Below are 21,325 nucleotides of genomic sequence, written 5' to 3'. Positions count from 1 at the left end.
CCATATGAATAGAAAAACTGAACAAAAACATAGTTCTGATAAGGCTGCATTCATAAACCCAATACAGTTTAAGGTAATTTTTTTTCCACAATCAAGGACTGCTATTTTAGGATTGTTTTGTTAATGATAAAAAATAGGAATTATTTAGAAGATAAAATACTTCACTGTTCTTTACTGTTATATATAATATTGAGTATTTTGCTATATAAAATATACCCCCAAGAAGTCAAAGTATTTCAAAACAGTGTATCAAATAAAAATCACAGCCATGTTACTGTTCAGCAACTCCATTCAAATAAACATTGGTATTGCATTCTCAAAAAAAAAAAAAACCTGTAGCTAAGGCAAAAGTTCTGAAGTTTGTATTCTGGGAATATAAAACACCTCACTACATACTTTTAAGATTGCCACTCTGCTTCAGTAATTTGAACCTGCAAAATGTTAACTTCAACAGGTAAAGAAAGTACTCTGCTAAGAATACAAAAAGTTATAAAAAGGCAATCATAAAAGATTAAACCTTGGTAGGCATGTAAGCTTCCTTTTAATAAAAACAAAAATAATCATCATCTAGTTAAATAAGTCTCTTTGTTGTAGAGTGTTCCAGTTACTGAAAAAGGGCCTTTTTTAAAAACAACCCAACTGCCTATATCTTACCCTACCCCTCTTGCCCCATAATACATATTTGAGGAGAAAGAGTCATTTAATGTGCAAACTGGCAAAACAAATGTGGAGGAGAGGGGACTTCTTGAAATGATGTGCCCAATCAATTCTTGGTTTATTCTTTTACAATATCAACTTCCAAAAAGTAACCAAAGTAGTCCTAAAAATACACAAAACAGACCTTCATCTTTGCATTCCTTTCCCAATAAACACAAAAAGTATGTACAGCATGTTTAATAATATGCAATATGCAAAAGCTTTGTGTTGCTGTTAGCAACATCTTTACCCACCCACCCTCCTTATTCACAAAGTGTACCTCTACTAAACACAATTACATCACTAAGCCTGTTAGTTTGAAAGGGTCTTCAATTTGTTAAAACTGGAAAATCTTGGTATAGGGGCTCCACTCATTTGACTCAAGGTTATAGACTTCCACCGTATTCAGAAATTCATTGCCATCGAATCCTCCCACTGCATAAATTGTGTTCCCTACAGTTGTAATCCCAGCATTGCTCCGTGGTGAAGTCATGTTTCCCATCATCTTCCATTCATTTCTAGTTGGATCATACATCTCCACACAACTGATGGCATGAGAACCATCAAAGCCACCACCTACAAACAGTTTTCCTAAGAGAGAAGACACAAGGTTAATCTGGAGAGGCTAAGAAAGAAACCCTTAAATCTGTCTTTGCTAAAATTAGTGGTTCTCAGTAGAAAAGTCCGTTCATTTCTAACTAAATGTGGCAAGCATTCCCTAGAAGCTGGGAATACAATGGAATAAAATTGATAAAAACCCATTTGCACATGTAAGTCAGGCAATTTAAAGGAAGTGCAATTCTCACAACAGTTCTATGTGGTTGTTTCTATTACTGTCATTTCACAGATGAAGAAATGAGGAACCAAGAAGGTGGACAACTTGCTTAGAGTGCACAAGAATGAAGATTATAGGAAAGAAGGTTTCAATAACTGAACATTTTCTAGACCTTTCCAACTACATAAAATGGTTTTGGTACAGAAATTTCTTCTTGGAAACAGACAATGAATATAACTATTTTCAAATATACATAGGCAGTTAATTGTTAAATTACTTTCAAATAAAATGTTAGCATTAAATATTCCCTGTAGCTTAGGGAAAAAACTTTATTAGGGATTCTCAAAATCATCATTTTCTCATCTGCTTGTCACTTAGCCTACCTGCGTCCATGTACTTATGAAAGAATTGACAAGGCTCCCAGTAGGCCCAAGGCTGCAGGCCAGTGGGCTACGTACCGGTGTGCCTACACACTTAGGCTCTTACCAGTAGAGCCACAAGCTTTGTTCCAAAATAAATATTATGTAAATCAATAAAATGGATGTGAAAAGAAAGCTGTCTATATAAAACGATCTGGAAAGACTTGTTTTGCTTTCAATTACACATGGAGTAAACTAGATGACTTGTATCTCCTTTGTTTTACAAACTCTTGCTCTAAAGAAACAAACTCAACTCCAAGATGATTCATCAGGAGTATGATTTATGGAAGAAGGCGAATATATTTATGCTATATACCCAGTACAGTCTCTGATTATTAGAAACTTCTAAAAGACAAACCAACCCTCACTGCGTCAGAAAAGATGGCTGCTTCTGAACTCTTAACCTACAACAGTATATAGTTATTACTGACATTCTCTTGGAATTTTGAAACAAACTCTTGCCACTACCCATTCCCTCAACTCTCCAAATCCCAACACTCACCGTCAAGAACAGCCACTCCAGCTCCTCGCCTAGCCACGTTCATGGATGCAATTAAAGTCCAGGTGTTGTTTTCAGGGTTGTAACGCTCTACTGTGTTCAGACAATTCCAAGACTCTGCGCCTCCAATTATGTACAAATAACCACCAAGCTCACAGACTGCAGACTGGTGTCTACCTATAAGATCAAGTCAAACCAAAATTATTACTCTATCTCCCAAAACTATAAGTGTGCACTGCACATACCGCTGACTCAGAGGTCCTAAAAAAAAAATACTTAAAAAGAAAATCAACTTACGAATGTTAAGAGGTGCACAGCTCGTCCATGACTTTGTTATAGGATCAAATACATCACAATTTTTCAGTCCTTTTTGACCATATGGATCTGATCCACCAACGATGTATAATTTCCCGTTCAGAGCACACACTCCTAGGTGAGTATAAAATAAGGTTAAAAGTTGATAACTTAATCATCATACTTAAGTACGGTTTAAGTATTTGATTAACTCAGCAGAAAAGTATTACCTGCATTACAACGGTTAGTTCTCAATTCTGGAACAGGAGTCCAGTCATCTATGTTTGGATCGTACATCTCTCCACAACTCAGGTCATCTGAGTGACCATTTGATCCACCTACCACATAGAGCTGGCCCTAAGCCAAAAGCAAGAGATTAGCATTTCTGCCACTGTGTGAAGTTAGCAGAAAATGCTAAATGTGGGCTGCTTCTTCCTGCAAAATAATATACTTACCATGAGTACGGCCATTTGAAATCGTGCTCTTGGTGTCCTCATGGGAGCAAGAAAGGACCAATGATCTGTGTGTGGATCATAGCATTCAACTGTTCGAAGACATTCCTCTCGGTTATAGCCACCTGGTATAAGAACCACAAACAGTTATGTTTAAAATATTACACTGGCCCAGGGTTTCTGGTCTAGAATGTTTTAAGTAATCTGTACAAAATGAGAAATGAGAAAAAGAATTTTCATCCACAAACTTAATAAGGCCCCATTTTAACTAAGTGCTTGTTATAGCTGAATGACAAAATTAGTGTAAGTAAACTGCTTTGTCTTGGCTTGAAAATTAGGAGACAATTACTTACTTTATAGCTTTTAAGGAATTAGAGACAGACATTAACTTGAAGATGAGGCACTACAACAGTACTGACTGTTTCTGTCATCTTAGAATGTGGTAAAGTGGAATGCCACAGAAGAAGACATATTAAAGCCTGTCTTCCAAAATTTGCACGTCACAAGCAAGCGTAAACATTTGCTTAAGAGATTTAGCCAGTTAAAGCTTTTGCCTAAGTCACTCATCCTTCTGTTCTTACCTGCAGCTATGAGTTTGCCATTCATCTCTGCTGTCCCCAGACCAGATCGTGCATACTGCATAGGAGACATGGGCTTCTCTATGAGCTCATCTGGGTGCATCTCAAAACTTAAACTTTTAATGAGTTTTGGAGTACTTGTTGGTGAGCTCTGTGGGCTGTTTCGCCCATGAAGGAAAATGACACAGAAAATACCATCCAGCACAGCCAGGCACAAGTAAGTGTTATCTGTAAGCACAAGAGTTCTGTGTTTTTAAAGATGCAATTTTTACTACTTTCGGTTGCTGTGATCCTGCATTGGACTCCAGACTCCACACAGGGATGACCTGTTACTCTTTTCCAAATTTGGTTGCTTCTGAGTTTTTTCCTCAATCAACTTAAAAGGATGATATGGTTCTAACTTAAAACTCCTTAAAAAGAAATAAACCAAAGGCAATCTGACAAGTGTGATACACTTACTTGAAGTCTTCTCCGAAGCAACGATTTTCCACTCATGCTTAGGGCTTTGTATTGTAGCATTTGGAGAAGACAGACATCCAATGGAACTGCTACTTATCTGCTTATGGCCATTCTCACGTGGTGGCTTTTTCTGCAAAATCAAAAGGCAGCTACAGAAACCTAGCCAAAGACCATACCTGGTGTACCTTTGCTCCTGAGCTATTCCACAACACTGAGAAAACACTTAGTACCCTTCACTTACCCATGACATTTACAGCACACCTAGACTGAACACAAACCAACACTTTCTGACTGACATGTGTCACTGGCATTCTTCCACCTCCACTTAATAAGGAAACAACTATACCTACCCTGGTCAAGAAAAAGCTCAAGTTCAACAATTAAAAAAACATTGCAGATCAAGTAGCAAAATACTCAAGGGAAGAACAAAAGGAATCTCCTCCCTCATAATCCACAGCTCACAGTCTAGAATCTCCTGAAATAAGTTATAAATCTAAAATAGCAAGAATTAACTGAGAAAATACATTTTACTCACTATCTCCATGAAACTGCCAAACTTAACTAAATCATATGTACTGGTATCATCCTTCATACAATGTTAGCAAAAAGTGAGCAGACATATCCATCCAATCTCTGAAAGTGATTTTATAGGAAAAAAGTGGCAACTACAAGAAACATTTACAACTATATTTCTTTAGGATTGCCCTAAAGGTATTAGAGTGGTTTTCTAGACAAAAGTGTGAATCGTTCAGTTGTTTCCGACTCTTTGTGACCCCATGGACAGTAGCCCGCCAGGCTTCTCTGTCCATGGAATTCTCCATGGCTTCTCTGTCCATGGAATTCTCCAGGCAAGAATACTGGAGTGGGTTCCCATTCCCTTCTCCAGGGGATCTTCGGACCCAGGGTTTGAACCCAGGTCTCTCACATTACAGGCAGATTCTTTACCATCTGAGCTACCAGGGAAGCCCAGACAAGTAAAACTACATCAAAACACAAAAATAAAAAATGGTACTCAGAAATTAATACAGCAGTAACACTAACAGAATCAAACATTCATAAAGGAATACACAGGAACATGAAAGAGGGAGAAATGGGCAAAGCTGCAAATTTCCAAATGACTATGATTACACTGTACCCTCATGCACAAGTCCCCTTTGACGGTTTTCTTCCAACTTCTTGAGCCCTAAATACTTCTAAGGAATAAGATCACAAGGCATCAGAAGAGCCAAGACTACCCTGGCAGGAAGTGCCTGCTGAATGAACAGGTGCCACCTTCAATGCCTCGCCAAGTTTGCTCATCTATTTTGGTCCCCAGGGCCAGAGCCACATGGGGAGGTAGGATCTCTAAAGGACATTTCTCTCTAGAGTGAAAGAAGGATATGTGACAATAGAGAAAAAGATTCTGGTAGCTACTTGAAGCTGGGAAAAAACGATCAAGTTTGGTGTGGGCAATTCAGCAAATGTGGTTGCAGTATAAGAGGCTATTTTGAGAGAAACCATTACCATGATAATGGTTTTTATCAAATTCCATTTACACATTATATACCTAGGTATTATTGGGTACTTTATTCACATCATCTCTTTTAATTCAGGAAGGGCAATACACTTATCCATCTCATAGACAAAAGTACTGAAAATCAGAGAAGATATACAATGCCTAAGGCAATAAAACAATAAAAATAAAAATTAGGAATTCTGAATATAAAGCCACTCTTTTATACTATGATAGTCTGTATTCTCTGCTAATAGCAATTAGAAGGTACATAAAACCCTATCCCAATCTGTGGGAAAAAAGGAAGTCAAAGTAACACAAGTTGATGATGGCTTTTACTCCAGTTAAGAAAACTGTTCTAATGTACGGCTTTGAGAGAAAAATCAATGTGAAAGGAAAAAGCATGGTAACAAGGATGACTACTTAGTGTTATGTAACTACAAGCCTTATACAGAAATGCTGATCAACTCTTTTATATTTCTTCCACATTTTCAAACCCAATTCTTTCCTCTCCTTTATCTTCAAACTTTCCCATATCGACTTCCCATTCAGCACACCCACTGGCCCACACTTTGCCTCTGCACTCCCCTCCCCACGGGGGTGGCCCCTGGTGGCTTCTTCAGCCACCATCGCTTCTCAAGCTGTAAGGGTTTCCTAACCTTAGTAACTTCTGGGAAATTACAACCACTAAAGGTTACAGAGCGGCTTCCTAAAACCAGTGTAGATGAGAAACCCCTGACCTTTTTACATCCCCTCTGAGTATGATTTAACAAAGTCAACAGTTCCGTCCTTCCGACCTTTTTCTCCTGTTAGCTAGCTTGAACAACACTCTGAGGCTAATGGCTGCTTCTCGACCTCACTTCCTATTTCTGAAGCCTAGTCTCCTCTTCCTTCTGACCTCATTCTCTCTATTCATGGCACTTCCTTTGAATAAGTCACACTTGTCAGGAGCCTGCTCACCCTCAAATTCTTTCTTTTCCTTGATTTTCCCAAATAGCCACTAAGGACCTTTGCAACTAGAAACATCTAGTCTACCCTTTTCCCTTCTCCTCAAATCAAGCCCTCGTCATTTTTTTTTTTAACCTGAACTACTACTACTGCTTCTAATAGACTACAGAGTGGTCTCACAAGCTTTCCTCTATCCTCTGTACCTGGTCATAATAGGATTTGATGCTTTTAGTAAGTAAAAAACAACCCCCCCCCCCCAAATCAGCTGGAATTCCACAACCCAGAGAATGCCACCTAACCGTTCACTGTTGGTCTAAAATATGACTAATTAACTTATAGATCTTGGCAGTATGGAAACAACCATAATTTGACCAGTCCCCTTGCTGCTGGACTGTTGCCCAGTTTTTCACTATTATTAAAGTTGTGAAATGTTTGTTTAGATCACTCTACTCCCTTGCCTAAAATTCTTTGAAAGCCCTCCACTTTACTTGTAGAATAAAGTATGAAGCCCCAATCATACTATATTTACCTACTTTTCCAGTTGTGAGACCTGCAACTCCAAGAGACTCTCCTTGTCCAGGTATCCGTTGCTACCTGACACGCTTCTATCTGCCACGCAAACTCTCCTATATCCTCAGATTGCTCAAATGTTGCCTCCACTGTGAAATTTCCCTGGTTTTTCCTCTCTTGGTTCCACCCTCCCTGAATGTCTTTTGTCGGTAACACTTGTAAGTCTGTTCTATTTTACCTCCTCCTGTAAGGTCCTGGAAGCAGAAACTGTCTCTTACACATCTGGGGGCCCTCTTATGTAACATCATGGCCTACTTAGTAGGCACTCAACCACTGCCTGATGAAAAAGTACTTAAAAAAAAAAAAGTTAACCTACAATGTTTGGAGACAAGGGGAAAGATAGCCTCAATGTTCAGAATACACGAATTTACACCCAAAAACTTCTGTGAAAATAAAAATGTTCAGCCATTACTGACACAGAACACCTAATAATATCACCATATAGGTTGTTTTCTGAATCTACCATTTACCTTTTAATTACTAAAGGGAAACATCCTTTAATTTGGGTCAACTCAGCCTACTTTACAGTTCATCCCTCACAAATACAATGCTGAGCTAAAGGCCAAACAAAAACAATACATACTGTATAGCCATTTACATAAATTTCAAACATGGGCAAACTAAGGTACTGTGTCAGTTCAGATGATGGCTCCCCTTGGGGTAGTGTAGGGCAGTGACTGGGAAGAGGGCAAGAGGAAGGCTTACAGAATGCTTGAAATCTCTTCTTCACCCAAGAAGAAGTTTTTAAGCCAAGGCGTTCACCGCATGACACTTATGATCTGTACACTTTTCTCTATGTTATTTACCCATAAACGAAAAAAGTTTATACCTGGATTTATAAAACTTAGGTTTAACAATCATTTCTCTGACAACTATCCTTTATAGTCCAACCAAAAAACCAAAGAATTTCTATGTTGCTTCATCTTATTGGCCCTTTTTCTTACTACTTGCAAATTCTATTTGATCGAGAAAAAAAAAAAATTTAAATGGGGTTTCCTAGTTTGCTGTGTTCATTTCTTTTTATGTGGCAAAAGTGGTAGTAATGCTAAGAAAGATAGGCTGGTTTTTCTCCCACAAATGTTTCTGTCCAGTTATACCAATGAAGTTCTTTCACTTTCCTTTTAAGGAAAATTTCAGTATACTATAAAATGCTCTATCAAACTTTAACCTGAGGTTACCTCAGATGTGCATTGTGTACCTGCACAAACTGAATGTGGTCATCATCACTGCCAAACACCTCAGCCTGTCCATCTAGTAGGTTCCCATCAAGCAGCTTGTGATCAGCTGAGTAGTACAAGGTTTGAACCTGCAAAACAGCAACAGAACACCCATGTGGCTGCTGTCTCCATGGCTACTCCACTGCTACGCAGATCACACCACGCCTCACGGTAACCTCCAGTGTGCTTCTTGAATTCTTGACATCTTACTCTGGCAGGATCCCCAAAGTAAAGAAAACATGTCATGGTGGTAAAAATTAAAAAAAAAAAAAAGATACAGAATCTTCTAATACTGGCTGAAGAGTCCTTGGCTTGGCTGGCTTGAAAGATGGTTGGCTTGAAAGAAATCTTCATTTTTTTCATAGCTTCCAGGATATAGCATTAAGAAAAAAAAGGGACCACTACAATATATATATACTCTTAAAGAATGTACATATTTACAATAATATACTGAATATGGTTTACACCTTCGAAGACAAGTGGTCTAATATGTATAAACATATTTCTGTTCTGCAGGCAATGTCAAAAAAAAAGAGATAAAAAAAAAACAAATGCAAAAGTTCAAACAACCTGCACAGCTACCTCCCGTAACAGATGCAAACACATGGCTAATGCATCTGATTTTCAAGTGGGAAACCAGACAGAATTTAAAGATCACCTCTTCGCCTTTTTAGAGTATAATGATAACTGGGTTTCTAAAGGCCTAACCGGTTTGATAATAAGCCTTTCGTGTATCTGAAAGGCTTAAGTGGAAGGATAAACTCAAGGTCAACTCCATTGTTTCACCTGCATGTTTAATTCCCATCATTTCTCCGTCGATTTTTCCTTGTGTATTTTTTAAAAAGTAGCCCAAGTTAAGCGAGTGACTCTATGTATGAACAACACCATTGAAAGACACAAAGCTTTAAAGATAAGAATCCTGTAAAGGAGTAAACACCATTAAATCATCATCGCTCTCTGCCCACAGCGGATTTTTCTTAGGAGAACTGGGGCAGGACTGCTGCTTCTTTACGTGTCAATACACTTGAGGATTCTTCTTGTCTCTTCAGTCTTGGGTATCCTAGTTTTGTTAATAAACCTATGGGGAGATAAATCAATGGGGAGGAACAACCGTTAGAAGCTTTTACCTACTTGTCAATTTTAAAGCAAAACCTGTGAAGAAAAATTCAGAATCTACAGAAAACTTCAGTACCACCTCCCATGTCTACAGCAAATTACATGCTACTTTAAAGAAAGTTAACAGCACATAATAAGCAAAGAAATAAAAAAAAGAAAAGCAGAAGACCAAACTGAACAGTTCATTCAGCTCACCTGGACACCCCCCCTGTTTCTCAGCTTAGGGGTACCTATAGCAAAATTTAAATTCTTTAGGGTCATTGTTATAAAATAAAAGTGAAAGGGAATCCTTCATGTTATAGCAAAATCATTTTTAATAACTGTTGAGTCCCATTTACTTTAAAACTAACCTCTTCCATCAGCTCCTCCAGACTGTCTCCATTCTCCCAGATGCTACGCTGCACCCAGTTGATTACCTTTGTGTACAGTTTGCCATTACTGGGCAAGCAAACATTATCTTCAAGCATTACCTCCAGCTAGAGTGGGGAAAAAACAAAGACACATGGATCAGTGTGGAGCCTGAGCCTCTTAATTCTCTATTTCATAACAAAGCTGTCATAGATGCCCAATTACATTTATTCTACATGCTTCATATATGTACATGCTCCATACATTTATTCTAATTTATAAGGAAACCAGTAGCCAAAAAAGAAAAGTAAACAAACTGGTAGGCAGGAAACCATTACACTGATAAAAATAACATCACTTCAATGGACCGTCATTTTCATAATCATTACTCACTTGCTTGAAACATGAACAAAGATTATGTTCTTGGAACTAAACAGTATATATCTCTTTATAGATTTACCTTTACATCTTTAATCTTTATAGATTTTACCTTTAGCCGTGGAAGTTTAAGAAACTCTTCCTCTTCTGAAATTTGTAACAAATGTTCCTGAATGTAAGCATCAACCTTATTCAACAAACGTGAGTCTCCCATACAACTCGCAAAATTTCGGTAAGAGATGCAGCTGGTAACATCCATTCTAGACAGTAAATAATCACCACAAACCTTGGGGGAAAAAATACACAAGTGTCAACATTTATACACACTTTATTTAACAAATATTTAATATTCCATGTAAGTACTATGTGACAATATAAAAATTAATCAAAAAAAATTCACTGCCTTAATAGAACAAGTTAAACTGTAGAAAGAATGACGTGAAGTGAAAGTCAATCAGTCATGTCTGACTCTTAGCAACCCCATGAACTATAGCCTGCCAGGATCCTCTGTCTATGGAATTCTTCAAACCAGAAAACTGGAGTGGGTAGCCATTCCCTCCTCCAGGGGATCTTCCCAACCCAGGGATCGAACCCAGGTCTCCCACATTGCAGGCGTATTTTCTACTGTCTGAGCTACCAGGGATACATGCATACAAATAATAACATCGAAGAAGAACATACAAATACATAAGTTGTTTAAAATGCAACAAATTGAAATGCTATGAAAATGTACATGAAATGTTCAGATAAATATCTCCTACTAGAATGACAGACAAGGCTTCATAAAGGCAATTATCTGAACTGGCCTCTAGAGGGGAGATGATGTTGAATGCAGATAGGTACTAGGCAAGATGCTGCAACAATTTAGTTTGGCAAGAACAAAAGATAAGAAAATCAGGAAATATTTTGGAGGAATAGCAATTAAATTAGGGAGAGCCTGGAATGCTACCCTGAAGGACACGTGCTATAAGCACAGAAGGGTTTTTAAGCAGAGTGACATGAGGGGAACAGGAAAACTTCTCCCCCTAAGGGACCAAATGGTAAGCAGCTTAGGCTTGTGGGCCCTACTTTCTCACAACTATTCAACTCTATCACTGCAGGTAGAAAGCAGCCACAGACCACCTGCACATGAGAGCAACGGTACAATAAAACTTTATAAAACTGGGCAGCTGGCCTAAGGCTTGCAGTTTACTGACCCCCCTACATTACAGGATTAAAAGTTTTTTTCTTCTATAAATTATTAATGCCACTTCTTGATGGCATTAAATTCTAGAAAGAAAATTTCTAAAGAAGAACTGAGAAATGTAGAAGAATCAAAAATTAAGGGTATGAGTTATACGATTAACTGAGAACAATCAAGACTTTTAATTCATGTTATCAGAGACTGACATGGATACCCCACCAGAGAAGGCTATTGAAAGAGCAAGACTGTAGCTTGAATTATGTGAAGAGGAAGTGTGACCGTTACTATAGCTAAACAGCTAAAATTATATACTTACATCTCTAGGGAGGAAAAGGGGACATTTTCAAGTTCTTGAGACCAACAGATGTCTTATGACAAATTATACAAACTAATTATATAATGTAAGACCCCCCTAGTAACATTACTCCTTGTATATTACTTCTGTTACTCTACCTGCTTTACTCGGTCCATTTTCAGCTTTTTTGCTGCAGAATAAACATCTTTGACTAGTTCCTTATCAGCTTTCAACCTATTGGGAAAAAAAGGTTCTGTATCATTTATCATACCACGGCCTTACAACACAGATTCTTAAATAAATTTAGAGGGACTTGGAATTTCATTTCCTAGTTATATGATGTACTTCAGAGAACTTACTGAGCAGTGTAGGCATAATTCAACAAGACTTCAACAGCTTCCGGATTGAGATCATCAAACTTAACATGAGAAACTCGGTGAGGATCACTGTCACTATTAAAGATTTCAAATAAATAGGGGCTGCAGCAGGCCAGGACTGCTCTGTGTGCTAGCATCTCATGGCCACAGACCTGCAACATCAGGCATCACAATTAGAAGCACTGTGGACTACGTATTTCTCCAGCTAATCACTACATCGTATCCTCCATCTTACGTTTCTAGGTAAATCATAGTCTCTTAAATTTATGTCATTAAATGCCTCTTATGAGAAAGAAAATAAGCCAGTCCAGGACACACGGTTCTCAGTATGAAAGATCAGATGTGCAAGCTCCCAGTCACGTTCTGAATACCTGAAGCCGAACATCACAGAACTGCCCACTCTTCCTCAGGGCATTCAGTTTGGCAACAGAAGATTCAATGAAATTTTCATCTTCAAACATTAAATATCCATTGGGAATCATTTTTCCTTTCAAATTTGGCTAAAGGGCAGAAATAAAGCCAAGTTATTTTTACTTATAAATGGTGATTTTTATAACATCTTGGAAAGTAATACAGTATCTTTAATTTTCAATCTCCATTTTATCAACAATACATAAAAATGTTATCACACAAGAACATTGCTAAAACCACACTGGCACTGAATGTCCAAGCCTTTGCACCCCTATACTTTGGTCCTAAGTTTTTTAGGAATTTGTACAGTAGTGAGTACGATAGCTTAGCAATTTTGGCCAGGTTTCTATTAGTACACACACTGTGAAGGGGAAGAAAATGGAAACCCAGCCCTCCCTAAATCCATACAATAACTAACTGAAAAGTCTGGAAGGATATGAAGTGGTCATTACATACAGATTCTTTGGATTGGGGCTATAGTCACTCCTTTACTTGAGAAAAACTGATATAAGACTAACTTAATTGTGTTCCTTTTGCTCTACTCAATATTCTATGATAACCCATAGGAGAAAAGAATCTAAAAAAGAAAATATATGTGTATGTATAGCTGAATCACTTTGCTGTGCACCTGACACTAACACAACACTGTAAATTGACTATATGCCAATAAAAATAGTTCAAAAAATTCTGTTCCGTTTGCAAGTTTCATTTATTCTAAACTACTTGTCTCATAACAATACATGTTAGAAATGTATGTTCTTTAAAAAATTTTCCATTTCACTTTTTCCTGTGAACAAATGGACTAATGGCTACACAAAATACATCATTGAAAAGTGGTAAAAGAAGGTTTTGGTTTGAAGTAAGTGATTTATTTAAATTCAAAACAGTTTACAGAAAAGAAAACAACAGGAAAAAAAATTTTTTTCTACAAATAATATTGACTTCTCTGCCTTTTAAAAAAATTATGAAAGGATGCTGGTGTACTTGGCACAGTCTTTAGGGAAAAAGAATGTGTGCACCGACCACTGAATATTCACTTACCTGCTATACTGGTGAGAACTGTATTTCTGGGACGCTTTAAATAATCCAAGGACAAAGGAAACTCAGCACTTCGGCGAGGTATGAAGACAGGTGGTTGAAGTGAAGGCAGAGGAGTCTTAAGCTCTAATGGAGATTCCAAAACTATCAGGCTTGAAAATGATGTAATCAAGTCCTTTAAAGCTATAGACACGAATTTCTTCTGTGATAATCATGCATCATAATCTGTAATAATGAAAATTTTTGGATATTCAGAATGATCAAAGAATGTCATTGATCTAGGTAGATCATGCTAAGTCCTGATCTTAAACACATTTCAAGGTAAATGGCACAATACAGAAAATAATACAAATGTAACTATACGTAAATATTTTCATTTAACTTGCAACCACTCAGATGACTGAAAAAAAAAAACCTCTCCCCAGAAGGCAGGCGCTAGTAACTTATCATTTAAGTGAGATATACGAGAACAAATGTAAATATTGGTTTATTCTAATATTCGTTACTGTGAGATTGTAATTAATACACAAACATGTGATCTGTCTGCTTTTACCAGCCAACAGCAACCTTCAATATTTCCAAATGTGTATACAATGTTACAGTCAAACCAGATATACTGTTTCCCAAATATGATCTGCATACTTCCTCATCTCTGTACCTTTGTTCAAGTTTTGTCTTCTTGGAATACCCTTAACACAGCCTCTGCAGATGACATCTTACCTTCACAGAGCCCCCACCAAATCCCTCCAGCTGAGAACGTAGTTTCTCTTCATCCTCCACATACTGCACCCTCTCTGAAAGGGTGTTTGTGTGATCTTCCAGCTGGTCTATTCTGGATTGTGTACCTGCTTATCTTCCATGATTCAAGGTCCCTTGAAAGCAGAGCCTCTGTCTTGTTTATCTTTGGATCCTTCCCACCCCCCGCCCCAAAACAAGTAGCCTAGAAACCTGAATATAAAGGTAAGTAATTTGTTGAAACAAACTAAATAAACAAAAAGGAAAATATTAATGTCTGTACTTTATACAATCATTTTTTCCTCATATATAGTAATAAACTACCAACAGAAAGTTCTAGTTCAAATCAAATCTTCAAGGAAATCACATTCAGTCCTCCTACCTTCTCTTTCCCCCTTATTTTCACATCATTAACTAAAGTGTCAAAGTCAGCTGGTTCTTATTTTTTAATTACCTGAACTGCTATTAAACCAGTGTCTAATTCTACAAACCAGAACTAAATAAGAAATTATTTGAAAGATGTGCATACTTTTAAAAATGGAAATCTTAAAATTACTTGGCATCAATCGAGCCCACAATTCTAACAATTATGTTAATATGAATGGTCTCTTACCCCAGAACCCACTTAAAGACTAATTTGTTCTATTTCAACAAATTACCGTATTAAGTTCAACAGCAGCACAACCGGAATCCTGTATGCCTTCACTGGTTTCTCCATAGCTTAGGTTTTATCTCAAAGAAACCAGAGTATTCGGACTCCAGTTGGGACTGTTCTCAATGCTTGTACCTGCAATGAAACTATTTCATACCATCGTGTAATACTGATTTCCTCTGCTGTTCACTTGCATCTAGATTAGTTAATTCAGCTCTTCTTAATTCTGTGTACAGAGAACACTCTATCTAAAAGAAACCTTAAATATTTTCAGCCAAGACCTAGCCCGTTAGGAAAATCTACGCAAGGGCGAAAGGGAGGAACCTTTCTATGCAAGTTATGTTAGAAATGATTTAAGTGTATGCCCTCTGAGAAACAAAACACAAATGGAGATTTTAAATATTTTAAGCCTTGACTGGTTTAATCCAGTATTTCTTTGTAAACTAGCCTTGATTTAATCAAGAATAATTTTTAAAAATGGCATCTATACACAAACATATCTTGCTTTACTGCACTTCACTGTACTATATTTTGGGCTTCCCTTGTAGCTCAGATGGTAAAGAATCTGCCTATAATGCAGGAGACTGGAGTTCGATTCCTGGGTTGGGAAGATCTTCTGGAGGCAGGCATGGCAACCCACTTCAGTATTCTTGCCTGGAGAATCCCATGGACAGAAAAGCCTGGTGGGCTACAGTGCATGGGGTTGCAAAGAGTCAGACACAACTGAGTGACTAAACCACCAAAGTACTGTACTTGACAAACACTGCTTCCCCCGCAGCCCCCGCTCCCAAATTGAAGGTCCGTGGCAACCCTGCATTGTCAGATGATGGTCAGCATTTTTCAGCAATGAAGTATTTTTAAATTAGGGTATATAAGTCGTTTTTAAAGATAATGCTTTGGACACTTAACAGACGCAAATATCATGTACACATAACTTTTATATGCACTGAGAAACCAAAAAATTCATATGACCGCTTTATCACAGTGCTGTGGAATCACACTCGCAGGATCTCTGAGGGTATATTTGATAATGTCAAAGTTCTGCCTAAAATTTATCTTGGAAAACAACAACAAAAACCCAGATGGTTAAAAATCACTTTAGTCCTTCGGGAGAAAATAGCTCAGTTGGTAAAGAATCCTCCTGCAACGCAGGAGATCCGGTTCAATTCCCGGGTTGGGAAGATCCCCTGGAGAAAGGAAAGGCTACCCACTTCAGTATTCTGGCCCAGAGAGTTCCATGGCTGAGTCTCTAGGGTCTCAAAGAGTCGGACACAACTGAGCAACTTTCACTTCACTGGAGAAAATCTGGAGCAACTCCTGCCATACACATTCGCACAATGTTATTAGTTTTGCAACAGAGTGCTACTACATTACTATGTATTTAGTTGCTCAGTCCTGTTCGACTCTTTGCGACCCCATGAACTGTAGAACGCCAGGTGCTTCTGTCCAGAGGGTTTTCCAGGAAAGAATACTGGACTAGGTTGCTATTCCCTCCTCCAGGAGATCTTCCCAACCCAGGGATCAAACCCAGATCTCCCACATTACATGCGGGTTCTTTACATCTGAACCACCAGGGTAGTACTAGGTGATTTTCTAGTAAAGCAAGGTCTTAATATGAACCTCATCTCTTTGATGTCTGCTGATTAGTACAACCCTACTTGATTTCAAAAGCTAACTCAAGTTCACTTGACATTTAAATTAATGCAACAAACTTACTGTGCCCTCACTTACTGTGTGCCCCTTCTCTCACCCACCCCCAAACTGGAGGAGGTCACATCAACTTCTGCCCGCAAAACCATGTCTTTCAAAGTTCACATTCACTCTCACCGAAGTCAGCGTGGGCAAATTAAGTTTTAAGCCTTTCCAAAAATTAATATATCTTCATCTGGTCTATGAAACTCGATGGAACAAATATGTGGGGAGAATTTTTTATATATATATATTTGAAAAGCCAAGGCAAAAGTCCCAACATCCCAGGCTTATAGGAAAGTATAAAATTTAGAATTTTATTTGATATTTAAAAAATACCTTTGACAAATCCACTTTTAAAATGAAAACTGAAGTCAAGTACAATATATTCTGGTAAATACACTTTAGTTTTTTAATTTGGTCAGTGCAAGGAGAGACAGGCAACTCATAAATAAATAAACTGCTTTAGTAAAACCCAGGAGTTCACCTGTTACCACAGCTCCCCCAAAGATTAGCTTAACCCAAATACAATTCAGTAAGTCTTATCAAAGAGATGTTTAAAAAAAAAAAGAAAAGCCATAGATCTCCCTCAACATTCTTGGGCTTTCAATAAGAGTAAGATAAAATGTTATCATCAAACTTTTAAAGCATCCTAAAAAAACCTCAAGGCAAATTACAAGCATTATTTAAGCTTCAAGGCAATTTTTGAGGGTAGCCAACTTAGAAAATAGCAAGTAACTCCATTTTTAACGAACAGACTTTAGAATACAAAGAAAATCTACAAATCTTTTTAAAACTAGAAGTTATAGATTCCCAATATCTGAAATAATCCATCTATATACACCAAAACTCACCAAACTCACCCACTCCATGCCATTAACCTCATTGTTCTGCAGTTCTTACATCCCACACACAGTTATGGCTCCAAACAGATGGCAAACAATTTGGAATGTGATGCTCATAACACAACAAAGTTAACTCCATTCCCCAGCCTCGCACACTCCACAGACAGACCAATCAGAAAGACAGACAAACTAAGCAGTGAAAACAGTTCACACAAAAGGGGGAAAAGGTACGAAAGCACACATATTCCAGAAACTGCAACAATTTCTATTTCAACAGACTGTGGTTTGCAGGATGTATATGGTAAATAGTAGGAGAGGAAGTAAGAGATCAACATTAAGATGATTGAAACAGAGCAGAATTTTTAGCACAGAGGCACAAGACACTAGCAGAAACGTGGAGGTGGTCTAGAGGAATGGGTAAAACATGGGAAATTATTATACCCTTGCTTATCCTAACTAAGGCAACAATGATATTTTAGAGAAGATATCTGGCATCATTATAAAAATCAATATCAAAATTAGAACTCAAAAAGCAAAACAGACATTTTTAGTTTACTGCATGCTTAAAGCCGGGAAGGAAAAGAGGAAATTTGCTTTGGGATATTTATATGGCTGATGTACCTGTTGGGCATCCAGGCTGATGTCAAAAGTGTTAAGGATAGTGAGGTGTAGGTTTCGAAATCATTTACAAGGTGGTAATTAAAATTTCTACTTGAAGCTGGCAGAGGATGAGATGGTTCGATAGTGTCACTGACTCAACGGACATGAGTCTGAGCAAACTCCAGGAGACAATGAAGGACAGGGAAGCCTGGCGTGCTGCAGTCCATGGGTCGCAGAGTCAGACTTAAGACTTAGCGACTCAAGAGCAACAACAAATTAAAGTTCACCAGTGAATATAAGAATGTATTTTCTGTGGTTCTGACAGAAAACAGAAATCACTCCCTTATTCGTTAATTTTTCCATTTACACTCCCAAGCACAAGGGATGGGGATTCCCAACCTTCTTGTAAATTTGAGTATACAACCATAACGTTGAAAAGTCAATGAAGTGATTTTTAGGGGTACTTCGTCTAACGTCAATGATTAAGACAGTTCCCCAACAGAAAAACATTTTACAATAAAAAACCAAAACACTTATTTGCAAAACATATTCAACTGCCACCTAAAACTTTCTTCAAGCAACAAAACCCCACACCAAAGTAAGTAGCAAAAAGACACTAATTTAAAACCAAAGCCTGGAACGCTCTTTTGAGAGCAAGAAATGGAAAAACAGAACTACAAGTTAAGATAAATTAAGAAATTAATATGTATTAATGACAGATTTCAAATATTAGGAAAATCATTCTGGGTCTCTTTTAGGTCAGTGATGCTAGTTCAGTTTTCTCTCTCACTACACATTACAGACATCTGACAAGTAGCCTGCCAGCTGGTATTGAATTATGGTATTCTCAACCCAATTCTGAATAGTGTACACCTCACCTTCTGATACACAAATAACGACTGCTCCTTCCGCACCTTTCAGAAGTTTCAGCATGATTATGCCTAAAGCTATTCATCAATATTTTCTTTTCCTTAACCACCAGTGCTAGAATAATTGAAAGAAAATATTGTCTCAGTCTAGTCCCTGCTACACTTGAACTTTTAGAGTAGTACCACGCTTACAGAGTTGTTATTTACTAGTGGACAGAAGGTCACCAACACACGTAGTCCTCAAAGAACAGCTTGATGCCAGGATGTTCCAGATCTCCATCACTGACAACAGACACTGAATAACAAAATAAATCCTTTAATAGGCCTCCGATTTCTACTTACTAGTTTTCGAAACGGCAGCGGCCTCAAACAATAGATCTACTTTGTATTGGGGGGAAAGTAAAATTTCTCAAATATTTGTGGTTCAAGTCTCCCTAGGGCTAACCCTCAATCTGATCCTACTGCCTGATACCTTCCTACCATCATGAGCTTACAACCAGAGTCGCTACGCAAAACGCGCAGAACGACGGAAAAAGAACAAACCTCTCTGCTGATTTTTTTTTTTGGGGGGGGGGGGGTACGGGGGTGCGGCGGGGATGGGAAACAAAGCGGCGAGGGCCCCAGAGTGACTGTCTGGAGATCCTTGCAGTCCCAGGCCTTCACCCCCGCGCGGCCGGGCCGGAGCCCACTCCGAAGGCCGGGAGGCCAGGCGCCCAGCGTCTGCACACCCCCGCCCGGGATTGGCCCGGCCCGCAGTCACTCAACGCCGAGACGTCAGGGCAGCAGCTCCCTCCCTCCTCCCGCCCCCTTCTCCCCGCGCTTGGCAAGAAGAGCGGGCAACGTGGAGCGGGAACAAAGGACCCCGCGGCCCACGGCGATCGGGAGCGCGGTGCCACCCTACCCCAGGCCCGGGAGCACCGACGGGGCCCTGGGCCGGCTCCCCGCCCACAGTCGCCGGGTCCTGCGAGGGCTCACGGGAGAGAACCCAGACCCGGGGCAGACACCTCCACACACACTAGGCGGGGTTCCTGACAGCACAAACGGAGATTCCCGCGCCCTCCTTCTGGAAGATCTTGACCCAGGCCCCCCGAGGACCCCCTCAACCCAAAACTTCTCGTCCCTCTCGTCCTGCTTCCTCGGCCGCAGCGCTCTCCGAGGCGGCCCGCCACCCGCCTTTGGCCGCTGACGCGACCGGGCAACCACGGCAGAGCCGGGAGCGCGGGGTCCGCGCGGCGCCGGCTCCTCGTCCACAGAGAGCAGCGGCTGCGCCGTCTTGCCGAGTCCTGCCCCTCTGGGGCCCGGCACCGCTCCCCGCCTCCCACCCTAAAACCCCAGCCGCCCGCTCCATCCGCCAGGTCGGAGTCTGGCTGCACGCTGCCCTTCCTCCCCCGGTGGGACCAGCGCAGATTACCTGGTTCATCTCTGAAGAGATGAAAAAACTCATCTCCGGAGCTTCAACGGGGAACAGGAGGAAGCGGGCGGGAATCGGCCCAACCGAAAGCGCCTCGATGTCGCGAAGGGGGGAGCGACCGACCCAGGAGGGGACGAGAGCACAGCCCCGCGGAGTCTGTGAGGCGGGAGCGCACCGGGAATTCGCCGAGACCCGCTTGCTTGCTCGCTCGCTCGCTCGCTGGCACAGCCGCGCTCGAACCGCAAGCGGCGAAACTGCACAGCAGCCCCGAGCGACCGCCCTCCACGCGCGTCCCGGAGACACTGCCGCCACGGCGGCCCGCGCGCGCCGCACCCCCCTCGCACGTCACCACGTGCGCCGCCCTCGCCTGGGTCTCCGCAGCCGCCAACGCCTCCCCGACGCTTCCGGCTAGAGAGCCGGCAAATGACCGGCGAGCGCAGCAATATCGCCCTCGAGGCCCCGCCCACCGCTGGCTCCGCCCCCGCCGCCCCGCCCTTCTCCCCAGCCCTGTGCGGTTCCGTCCTGCGCAGCTCAACTAGGTCAGCGCAAGGTGATCCCTGAGAGAGGGGGGTGCTGCGGCCGCGCCGCCTGCCTTATCACGCCGTCGGCCCTCCTTTCCCTCACGCCCTCACCCTCTAGTCGCCCTTTCAGACAGTGCGGGAACTGGTTCCCTCCAGCCGTCCTCACCTGTTCTGCTGTCCCCGGAGGCACAATAGCTTGACAGATCAGACGTGGGAGATTAGGTTTATTCGGCGTCAAAAGTCCCTGTAGGCAACCGCCCTAGACCGGAGCTGGCCGCAATGGACCTAAGAGTCTGTAGCCGCCTGTCCGCCGTCACCTTTGTCGGTGGTGGTGTGCGGGTAGAGAGCGCGGTGATTGTGAGGAACAACAGGGGCTCGCTGACAAAGAGGGGCGAGAGGATTCAGTCACTTTTGAGAAAACCGTTGGAGAGGTCAGAGAAGACATAGTATTGTATCAG

The 21,325-nt window shown here is 40.5% G+C and overlaps 2 protein-coding genes across 2 annotated transcripts in view; one reads left to right on the top strand and one right to left on the bottom strand.

Moving 5' to 3' along the window:
- Nucleotides 1-751: 751 nt before the first annotated feature.
- On the bottom strand, nucleotides 752-20,437 carry IVNS1ABP (influenza virus NS1A binding protein). The gene is made up of 15 exons (XM_020901924.2): nucleotides 20,347-20,437; nucleotides 13,549-13,770; nucleotides 12,468-12,596; nucleotides 12,079-12,248; nucleotides 11,878-11,953; nucleotides 10,354-10,527; nucleotides 9,866-9,991; nucleotides 8,381-8,488; nucleotides 4,173-4,302; nucleotides 3,717-3,941; nucleotides 3,139-3,260; nucleotides 2,914-3,040; nucleotides 2,687-2,818; nucleotides 2,393-2,566; nucleotides 752-1,287 (listed from the first exon to the last, which is right to left on the bottom strand). The coding sequence occupies exons 3-15, from the start codon at nucleotides 12,576-12,578 to the stop codon at nucleotides 1,034-1,036; spliced, it is 1,929 nt and encodes a 642-aa protein (XP_020757583.1). The 5' UTR covers nucleotides 12,579-12,596; nucleotides 13,549-13,770; nucleotides 20,347-20,437; the 3' UTR covers nucleotides 752-1,033.
- LOC139037342 (WAS/WASL-interacting protein family member 1-like) overlaps nucleotides 19,420-21,325 on the top strand; it is a 47,035-nt gene continuing 45,129 nt past the window's right edge. The window contains exons 1-2 of the mRNA XM_070473735.1: nucleotides 19,420-19,893; nucleotides 19,955-20,885. Coding sequence (XP_070329836.1) covers nucleotides 19,420-19,893; nucleotides 19,955-20,758 — 1,278 coding nt within the window. The 3' untranslated portion in view covers nucleotides 20,759-20,885. The remainder of the gene's footprint in view (nucleotides 19,894-19,954; nucleotides 20,886-21,325) is intronic.

Source organism: Odocoileus virginianus, chromosome 11 (assembly GCF_023699985.2).
Source record: "Odocoileus virginianus isolate 20LAN1187 ecotype Illinois chromosome 11, Ovbor_1.2, whole genome shotgun sequence".
In the NCBI taxonomy this organism is placed as follows: Eukaryota; Metazoa; Chordata; class Mammalia; order Artiodactyla; family Cervidae; genus Odocoileus; species Odocoileus virginianus.
This window is presented reverse-complemented; position numbering and strand designations above follow the sequence as displayed.

What these genes read in the sequence shown, in the direction of transcription:
- IVNS1ABP (XM_020901924.2), bottom strand. Translation starts at nt 12,578, where the DNA reads ATGATTCCCAATGGATATTTAATGTTTGAAGATGAAAATTTCATTGAA. An exon ending in TTAAACTTCCACGGCTAAAG is followed by an intron (nt 9,992 to 10,353) that starts GTAAAATCTATA and finishes TCCCCACTCTAG; the next exon opens with CTGGAGGTAATGCTTGAAGA. An exon ending in TGGAGTGGCTGTTCTTGACG is followed by an intron (nt 1,288 to 2,392) that starts GTGAGTGTTGGG and finishes CTTCTCTCTTAG; the next exon opens with GAAAACTGTTTGTAGGTGGT.